Genomic DNA, 10536 nt, shown 5'->3' on the forward strand with positions numbered 1-10536 from the left:
CTTGCGTAAATGATACATTTCAGTATCCGCAACCCTTCACTACGTCGTGCCTCATAGCCTGAGCAGCATTGGGACGTTCAACCCCATAATGCATAAGCCAAACCTTTTTTTCACGCGCTAGTGTTGCATAACTCACCTGGGTATTCATATATTAACAAGGAATCTGGTGGATTTTCCGCTTTGGTTGCGTTGAAGACAAAATTTCCAGAATATTGGTAAACTTCCCTGAAAAACACAGCACCATGACAGCAATAATTTTGAGCAATTGTATCATCTCAGTGAAAACCGCGGCAAGCCTTACTGGTGCCCCACAAGTGACTAAGCGGCAAGATGTGCACTATCACAATGACCGCTTTAAAAGGCATAGCACAGCCGCCTAATGCTCCCATATCAAAATTTAGCCTTGCTTTCCTTTAGCAACTTTCATACAGCGCAAGTACCGAAGCACACTGCATTTTTTCATCATCCCTTTTTTGGATAATTATTTAATATCAGCAGTTTCAATTGTAGCAATATATGTTCTTCATTGTTCATTCTTTAATTTCATTTCAATCCTAGTAGGCCGGTGACTATCACGTTAGCGGTTCTTTGCCACACGAAAGCGCCATTTAGCCAGTCCCATCGGCATGCTGTTTCATTTACAGTGCCCAAAGGGTGTGTTGAAAGCTGTCTTCATATTGGCTTTAGCGCTCATGTCTATTTTCCAATACGAACTCGAATTTGTTTACATCGCTGCCAGCGGGTCTCATCATTAGCTACGGAGACAGCAACTCTTACCTGCTGGAAGCCAACGCTAAGCTTCTTCGGGATGGTCCCGAGCCACGAGACAAGGATCGCTCCCACGTTCCCGACCCGCGTACCCCGAAGAGCGTCGCCCGGCAGGAGTCCGGGCTGAGCGGAGATGCCGCCGCAGTAAACAAGTGGCAGCTAATCCCCAATGGTCGTGACTAAATTGGTGGAACTAATGCGGCCTCGGTCCCGGTAGAGGAAGATCAGCGTGGAAATACGGCGGCGGGATGGCGGTCGTCATCCGATACCTTCGCCGGCTTCGCTAATGGCACAACCAGTTTGGGATTATATCCCGACAGGGCGCTCCAGAGTTTGCGGACCAGGTGACGTCACCTACCAGCCCGGCGGGTTCCCGACCGAATCCCCCTCCCTTTCGGGCTCAACGTATGCCAGAGACGTGTCCATGTGTGCGGAGGTGTCCGTTTGTGTGCGCGAGGATGCAAGTTTGAGGCCACTCCCACCCTGGCGAGGGCGTCCTTAGCCTGGGGAATCTAGGGACTAAGAACTCTATAAAACTGCACGGCGAGTGCAGTGAATAATGCTCCAATTTAACGCGACAGCGTTAAGGAGCACGTGTCGCAGAAACGTCGGTGTCGGCGCCGGCGGCGTTGGTCGTGAGCGAAAAATCCTCCTCCTCGCATTCCTCCTCCTACTGCTCCTCGCAATGTACCCCACTGCCCCAACAGATAGTGTGCGATGGCAGCGCATCCCGCTCGTATCGTTCGGGCGCAGAGACGCGCGAAAAATCTCTCCTCCTCACACTCCTCGCAATGTACGAAACTGTCCCAACAGAAGGCGCGCGATGGCAGCGCCTCCTAGTGTTCCTGTATGCGGTCATATACAGGAGCACTAGCGCCTCCAACTCGTCTCGCTCAGGCGCAGTGGGGCGGCACGCAGGAATGAAGCGGTGAGCGGCGAACGACGCAGCGCGCATTCAAAGCGCGTTCACCACGAAGCTTGCGGCTTGCTGCCCGTTCGTTCGGCGCAGAAGTTATGCTGGCGTTCGTGGCGTCGGCTTTGTCGAGAACGATGCGCCGACGAACTACGACTGCGACTTGAGTCCCGCGCGTTTCGGCAACGCGCCTGGCAGCGCTTCAACGTGGTTTGCCGCTCCGCGCGTCCGTTTCACCGTACGTAGCAGAGCGATTTGTCTAAAGGGCAAGGCGTCGCGCCGAACGGGCGATGGCGTTCCGTGGACTCCCTAGCAGTGCTGTAACACACTGTCACGTTCCACTATTAAAGGCGAAGCTTAAGCGTCCTTCAATTTTTTTGGATCCTCCATTTGCATTCTCTATTATGATCCTACTTTAAGATCCTCTCTTCGGAGAGAAGTTCACATTTGATCTCTGACTATGTAAATAATGTAAATAAACCCTCTATTAACCTTCCTCTCATCATCCAACTCTTTTAACTCGTCGGCAGTCCTGTCCTGGTGGTGGCGGTGGTTGTAGCGGGCGTCGTTAATGTCCTGTGGTCCCGTCTAGAGCGACTCCGAGCACCCATCCAACACCTTATCGACCACAGCGAAAAATTTCACCTTCCTTAAAGGCTAGATTTTCGCGAAGTTTTTGCAAAGGGTAGCTATCCACCCTAGTCACGTTATTTTGGTCCTAATAACGCTCCAGGAGACGGGTACTCCCGCAGTGTTTCGCTACTAGCAAGACTGGTGGGCCCCACGAAGAGTGCAATCTGCTACGACTCAAGCCTGAAGTAAGGCCCATACTTGCGTTTCCGCCCTCTTTACGAAAAAAAATCTTAGGCTCGACGGTAAATGAAGGGAAGTGGGGAGGGCGCTCAGGTATATTCGCTTCTTGAGAGCCTGACAATGTCCGCCGTTTGTCCTGAAGGTAGAAAATATTCCATTTTTGTTCAGAGTCTGTCTTTTATGTCACCCTCTTGAAGATCGTCAACGCGCGGTAGGTAAAACACCTTTAGCAAAGCCGCCCGCGCATCTGCTGTATCTTTCAAGCGCACGTTCAGGACCAGCTGGTCAAAATCGGAGCTCACCAAATCTTCTACAAGCTTGTTTATTGTCGATGTGGAGGCATTGGCGACTTACGCTCGCTACTCTAACAAAGGTAGTACAGCGTTGACGTGCTGTGAATATTTCCGGCGCTGTAACCAACCATTGGTCTCGAGCCCTGACACTTCTGCTACTTTAACTTCTCCTCTTAACTAACGTGGCTTAGGATTGCAGAAAGGAAGCTCAGGGAAGAAAGGACTGGCGCCGCTGCGTTTGTCTCCCAGCATCCGTGTCTGTCTAGCGCTATGTGGCAAGCAAATATGATTACAGGCCTAGAGGCAATCACTAATCTGTGGCAACCCAGCAGACAGTATTAGTGCAACCGACACGCCTTTATCTGGCCGAGAGTATGAGTCATCTTGCACGCCCACATTTTGGTAAACCCAGTTGCCAATCGGCGGACGAGCTTTGCCTGCCTTCAGGATGCCTTCAATAAAAGGCAGGTATACTCGTTGTTTGAGGAAGATGTCTTGCCCATTTAGGTCGGCTACAGAGAGCATCACACTGATCTTTACACACTAATTAGTTCCAGATGAACCCATAGTTGACCAAAACCAAGAGTGTGCGGTTTATGTCCGCGTGCATATGAAGTTGCCGATGATGCCTACGATTCTTGTAATAGATTTACGTCTTTTGAACGAATTTTCCCAGGGAGGGTTTAAGCTCAAAACGGTACTGATTTTTAAACGGTGGACGTTTCACCCTGCTTATAAAGAGAATTTCACTGCATATCCTCCCAATTTGCGATAAACCATAGTGAACGATTCCTAACATGGGTTCACAACAGCCTTTGTTAGGGACAAGGAATAGGCGCAGAGCCGATAAGGGATAGCGTGTGCACTTGAAGGCAGGGAGACGAACGAATATCGCGGGAAGTATTCGCGGATATTTTTTCCGCACATCTGTTAAACACTAATCTCTTACATTGTCTACTTGAGCTCACAGGTTCTAAAGTTCTTCGAAACCACAGCTGGTCTTTGACGTTCGATGTGATGCGTTGGCGAAGGAAATGGACCGAATTCTAAAGTTCTTGTTCGGTCAAGTCAAAGTTGCTCGAGAGCTTGCTCAGGCACTTGCTGCCAGCGATAATCAGAAGCGTGCTGGCTTTGTATGCAGCATTGCGCAGGACGACGGACACTGATCTTTTAATCTAAGCGCTAAAGTGCTCAAAAAGTGGTTATAATTTGATGTATTGGTTTCGTTTTGGCCGTTGGTCGATGCAGAAAATTCTTTGTGAAGGCAACAAACCAACATTGCGACAAACACCCTAACAGAGTCCGTGCCTCGCCGGTGCCGTCATCCTTTCAAGAGTTCAGTTAGGTGTATTTTTTGTTTTATGTAACTCGACAAAGTTGTACGTGCTGCTTAGCCCCCATTTCTACGAAATCACATTAGTCGTAATGCCACTTTCTGTTAGCTATTAAGTATGTACGTTATTTTCCTTCAGCACAGGTCTTCCATACATGTAACGACTGCTCTGTTTGCATACCAGCAAGCAGGGCCGAGTGTGCAAGCGGTGGAATGAGCGGCGTCTAAAGGAGATAGATCACTGAAGAACCCGCCATTTTTTTTAAATGGGCGAAAAATTTCCCCAGGGTGGCTGATTACTTGAAAAATAGTACATTCATGAAAAGCAAAACAAAGCTGGGGACTTCAGCTGAACATTATGGCAGCTTTGGTCCGAAATTTGTCTCCACTTAAGCGGAATAAAATTCTAGTAACAAATCAGCTGTCTTCCTTTAGTTCAAGTAATATTTGACCTTCAAATGTCCTGTAGAATGGAAAAGTTTTGCTTACTTACTCTCGATTATCGATTTTCACTGTTTGGGTAAAATTGTACTGCTTTTCCGTTAGCGATGTCCTGTTGTTCCTAAGGCAAGTGTAAGTATGGTACTCGATACCTTGAGGTCCTGAGTCATTGTATGTGTTGTTGTAGTTTTGCTGGTAGAGCCACACGAGATCTGAAGTATCAAATGCCTAAAAAGTAAAAAAGAAGCATTACAAGCAAAAAATACCTCTTCATGAACTGGAGAACTGCTTAAAGCAGCATAAGAGGAAAGTTTGGTACATATTGAAATATTTGGACGGAAGATTCTTTTGTCTGGTTACATACGAAGAAAAACTGATCATTTATAAGTTTTCATTTAGAAAGTCCCTGTAAAGAATCATTAAAACTACATTAATCTCATCAAAACGTTTGCTCTGATTACCAGCGCCCGTCGCAGTAATTGCCTGGGTAGGAAGGATGCCTGGTAACAGGCTGGCATACGTGGGCGCCAGATTGTCGGACAACGCCGAAAGCCGATGGGGAGAAAGGAGCCACCGTGTGACTGGCGATCAACGGTTTGTCGGAAACGGATGAAACGGATTTCGCACAAGTGGAAAGTGCAAAGCTGTCCTTTAGAACGCCCGAAAGAATCCGGTCAGCCATTAAGACCTTGGGTTCACTGGTGACTCTCTGGTCTATGTCAATGAACACTTGTGTATGGCTCTGAAAGAACTGCTCAGCAGGACTGTCGCTCGAGAAAAGGGATAAGGGGTAAAAATACGCGTGGACAAAAAACGGAAAAATTCTTGCCAGGAAGACGGATACATCGCGTGTGCTTCGTGTAACCTGTGCCGACGACTTAGAAAAGATTCAATAAGACTGAAAAACGCCTCTCAGCCACTTTTGATGTTTGACAGTCATGCCTATCTGCTTGTTAACTCCATATTACGTAACAAAACTACATCGGACAAATAATACTAAAAATTGCACATCATTTTTTCGCCTTAATGCTCGATCTGCTCGCAATAAGGAGGACGATCTGTACGTTTTGCTTTCTTCCTTTGGTTTTTCTTTTGATGTTATCATGCTTTCTGAAACTTGGTACAAATATGAACATGAAGTTTTTATGTTGTCAGAGTATGACAGCCATTATCTTAACTGTCTTTCTAGTAGAGGAGGCGGTGTACTGCTCATGACAAAAAAGGCCATATCAACAGAAATAATTGAAAAATACACACAACTCCAGATTTCGAAATCATTACGGTCATTTCTTCCACAAACATCTTCACCGTTCTGTACCGCCAACCATCTGACAATACACCAAACTTTCTTTCATTTTTGGAAATTTTTTTGGAATGGGTTAACTACAACAATTACAACCTTGTATTAGGAGGCAATATTAATATTATTATGCTTCATGTCTCAAAAGCTCGATCATACCTCATTACAATACTCGATGCCAACACCTGTATTAACAACATTAACAGGCACACTCGAACTCCTGATGATACTGAAACATTATAAGATGTATTTTTAACAAATATACAAAATGGGAAACATCATTCTTGCGCCATTGGCGCCCACATCAGCGATCACTTGCCAATATATCTCATTATAGACCACAAATTACACAATCATCATTCCAGGCAATGCGTGACATTACATATCAGGGTCACAACCCATTTACTCTTGTTGTGATTCTTGGGCTGGGACGACCTAACCAACGGCAGATGTGGCCGTGACGGACCCACAGGCGGAGACTGGGAGGCGCCGTCGTTCGCGGAAGTAAATATGCCGGACCCTCCCTTTTTTGTCCTGATTGCCTCGTTCGGCCTTCCTGCGGGCCTGTGGTGCGGGAACACTTTGGGGACGCGTCCGGGCCAAACCCGCCTTCCCAGAATTGCTGCATGGGCGCGCTGGCACATGCTGCTACAGAGCAGCTGACTGGGAGAGGAGGACCTAGGTGTCCCGGCTGGGAGGAGGATACCCGGCTCATCGACAGAAACTCCTAGAAGAAGGGAGTGCAGTGTGTGTTCTGACTCTCGAGTAGAGTGGCCGCTCCGCCGGTCGGTCTCTGACCAAGTTTTTACGCTACCATGACAATGTAAATAGTGTACATAAAGTTGTCCCTTTTGGTCACCTTAAATCCGTCTCCGGACCGCTTCGTTCCTGTTCTGACCGACAACACCTGCTGAGCGACGGCATGCTACACGATCCGCGACACTCTGGAACAGTTTCGCAATGAAATATCTTAAATTAGGTAGGAAGAAGTATACAACAAATCGTACCCGGACACTGCTTACGACACTTTTCTGTCAGTATTTAAGTTAGCTTGTAACAAAACTTCTTGCCGCAAGGCAACAAACAATAAAAGGACTCGTAAACCATGGATAACAAACCATTCTTTAAAACTAATTAAACAAAAGGACGCTCTTTTGAAACGTTTTATTGAAACAAAGAATCCTAAAGACCTGCGCGCTTTTAAGGCTTTCAGAAAAAAAGTGAAAAAACTTTTAAGATAAAGCAAAAGAAATTACCTTCACAACCTTTTTAACACTGAAGTTATGAAACGTAGTGACGTTGCATGGCGAAGACTTAATTTGGTTCTTGGTCGCGGTGGCCGAAATTCACAGAACCTATAAGGCTTGGTGTTAAATGGGACACCAACATCAGGATCATTAATGGCTAACGCATTCAACGTATTCTTCACCAGCCTAGTGACTGATCCCCATGATTCACGAAGCTTAAAAAAACATTAGATATTCCACTTGTGACAGCGCATTTTTAAAGCCAACTAACTAACAGCAAATCATGCGACTCGGATGACTTACAGATGCGCCCCGTAAAACACATTATAGACATTTTTAATCCCATCCTTGAGCATGTGTATAACCTCTCCTTTGCACGTGGCATATTCCCTAAATGTATGCAGATAGCAAAAGTGAGCGTTCTTTTCAAAGGCGGCGATAAACATAGCCTAACCAATTACAGACCGATTGCTATTCTTGCAGTTTTTCAAATGGATTAGAAAAGTTAATTAACAACAGAATGACTGAATTTTGTGAAAAGCGTAACATACTAGCTAAATCTCAGTTCGGATTTAGAAAGAGACTTTCAACTGAATTAGCACTTCTAACTCAAAAAGATCTCATTTTGCATGCAAAAGAAAAAAAATTATTAACTCTAGTTGTATTTATTGCTTTCTGGAAGGCCTTCGGCCGCATAAATCACACTACATTACTAAAGAAACTTGCAATCTAGGGATTTCGAGGGGTATTCCTAAGTGTAAAGAAAAGTTCTCCAGTATCGCCAACAAAGAGTGCACATTAATACTCACATATCTGGAATTTGGCAAATTAACAGCGGGGTGCCTCAAGGGAGTATCCTTGGCTTATTGCTCTTTAATATTTATAATAACGACATAACATCTATTGATGATTCAGCTACATTTGTTATTTACGCCGATGATATTATATTTTTTACTTCATATACACCGGTGGGCTTATTGGACCGGGCAAACCTTACATTGTCAAAATTGCACAAATGGAGCTCTGTAAACTCATTAACAATCAACACTACTAAAACTAAAGCCATTCTCTGCAGGGCGAAAAATCATGACGTGTCCATTACTGACAATCTAATGATCGGAGCATCAGTCATTGACATCGTCCATTTCTACAAAAGTCTTGGGGTCTTATTCGAGGAACATTTGTCTTGGAATTCACATGTCGACATAGTGGCTAACAAAATTGCCGAAGTAGTTGGAGTAATAACCAAATTACGTTCGTTTTTACCGACCAGAATAAAATTCGTTATTTATAACTCACTCATTCTTTTGGACATTAGCTATTGTCATCTGATTTTGGGGACTATCACTGCCTCGAACATGAAGAAGCTGTGGTTACTGCAGAAAAAGGCAGTGCGCGTCATTTCCGACTCCTCATATGATGCTCATACAGAACCCTTCTTTGGTAATCTGAAAATCCGTCGAGTCTGATACTTTAAAACAAGAAACCAAGGAAATGATATCATTGCAACATTATCGAACCTGATGAGAAATAATAATGTTCATGGAGCACGTCATCATGAAATACGGCACATTCCATCAGTGCGCACCAACTACGGCACTCAGTCATTGCGTGTGAGATTACCATCCCTACTAAATATTCGTAATATATGAAAAAAAATTTGTAAGCTAAAAGAAAACGCAGTAGAAAGAGTACGTCTTTTTCTACTGTTTTTAAAACTTTCATGAACGTGTCACTTTCTATTGTTTTTCGTGACGTTCCGATTGTTGGCTTTGTTATCCTGCATCCACCTGTGCTTCCTTGCTGTCGTGCTTTGTTTTACTTGGCCATTATCCTTGTACCTACCTTGTATCATTACCGAGAATGTTTTTTACTAGTATATTGTGAATAGTTTGTCCACAGTTATTAATAAGAAAATTATTCATTTCGTTTTCAGTCATGACCCTTTATGTTCTGAATAATAAATTTGCAACTGACGTTGCCAACTATCATTTATACATGTCCGTACGAACATAATTTGTTAAGGGGCACAGACCCCGTCAAGCTGTCTTCTTCAGCTTTTTGTCTGTGCTCCAGACCTCTGTAACGATGTCGAATAAAGATGAATGAATGAATGAATGAATGAATGAATGAATGAATGAATGAATGAATGAATGAATGAATGAATGAATGAATGAATGGGAGGCCCAGTAGCTTTGTGCATGCCAGCCAAAAAAGTTATCTGGACCCGACCCCACCGTGCCTTCAAGAAAACACCGGTGACAGCGGGTAACATCACGTTCACCAAAAAAGTCGCGGTGAGACGAGCGCGTCCCATAAGGCGCCAGCCTGACGCACGGAGGTTAGCCCAGCCAAGGCTGCCACAACCGAAAGCGGCGTGCTCGGGGGCACAATAGCGCCCGCCCTCTTTACGGGTTGTGAAGACAACGACGAGGGGCGAGACAGGCACGTAGGGATGGGCCTCTTTCCCCCGCCGCGCCGTCAGGCAAATGTCGCCGGCCCATGAGTTTCTAGAGAAGTGCGAAGCGTCAGGCAGCGCAGGTTTCTTCTGGGCCCCCCCCCCCCCCCCCCCCCCCAGGTGAAATTGCACGGCAGTGATCCTTCCGGTTTGCCGTAATCACCCGAGCGTGGGGACCGCGGTGGGTCATAACTGAATGCGTTCTAAGGAGGCGCCGACTTGACACGTAACGAAAGGCACTCCGTGGTTTGTCTAGTTTCTTTTTTTAAAGCGTGCACTAAAATCGCACATGTAGCCAGCACGTTTGGGATTCGATTTGTCCTTTTTAGGCTCACCAGCCTTAGGTGCTAACCTTTTAAAGCACGACGGCGGTTTGAAAAGCGTGAACACTTCGCCTACGCTGATCGATTCACGCAAGATTCAAAAATAAATAGTTCTGCCAAGACTCTAAATTACACTTCACAACAAAATCGCAGTATATTGTTTGCCTTGAGCCTACGCGAGTAAATTAAATACGACTTACCTTTCTTATGTCGAGCTCCATGAGAGAGTTCGTTTCTTCGCGTAAATTTCCATCTCCATTGCTGAGGAGGCCACCTAAGGAAAGTAGGAATAATAATGAAAATTCTGATAAGCGCTGCATCACGTCGGTAACTTTGTGACAAAAGTTCCGCTCGTTGAGGTAGATGCCTAAAATTTTGTTGGGACTGCAAGAGAAGCGTCGTCCGTTCTAGTGCTGCGCAAGGGAGTGCTGAGTCCAAGCTTTAAATAGCGAACTAAGCTGTGCATGTAACTTGGAAACTTTCGTTTGAGCATTGGACATAACAATAGTTCAGCTGCATTCAATTATTTTCCTTGCTGCCATTGCTAAACTGATCGATTATCACGGTTCCTGCATTTCATTTTCCGAGCACATATTGTGATGAATGTCTACGGATAACAGTGCGTTTGGAATGCGATCGTACTAGAG

At 45.3% G+C, this 10536-nt stretch overlaps 1 protein-coding gene across 3 annotated transcripts in view; it reads right to left on the reverse strand.

Annotated features, from left to right (window-relative positions):
* The window catches only part of LOC144097112 (uncharacterized), a 25351-nt gene extending 15032 nt beyond the window's left edge, over nucleotides 1–10319 (reverse strand). For all 3 annotated transcript variants that reach the window (XM_077629897.1, XM_077629895.1, XM_077629896.1), the window contains exons 1-3: nucleotides 10090–10319; nucleotides 4614–4789; nucleotides 137–225 (exon numbers count right to left, since the gene is read on the reverse strand). In XM_077629897.1, coding sequence (XP_077486023.1) covers nucleotides 137–225; nucleotides 4614–4789; nucleotides 10090–10209 — 385 coding nt within the window. In that variant the 5' untranslated portion in view covers nucleotides 10210–10319. The remainder of the gene's footprint in view (nucleotides 1–136; nucleotides 226–4613; nucleotides 4790–10089) is intronic.
* Nucleotides 10320–10536: the final 217 nt, after the last annotated feature.

The sequence above is a fragment of the Amblyomma americanum genome, chromosome 7 (genome assembly GCF_052857255.1).
Source record: "Amblyomma americanum isolate KBUSLIRL-KWMA chromosome 7, ASM5285725v1, whole genome shotgun sequence".
Classification (NCBI taxonomy): Eukaryota; Metazoa; Arthropoda; class Arachnida; order Ixodida; family Ixodidae; genus Amblyomma; species Amblyomma americanum.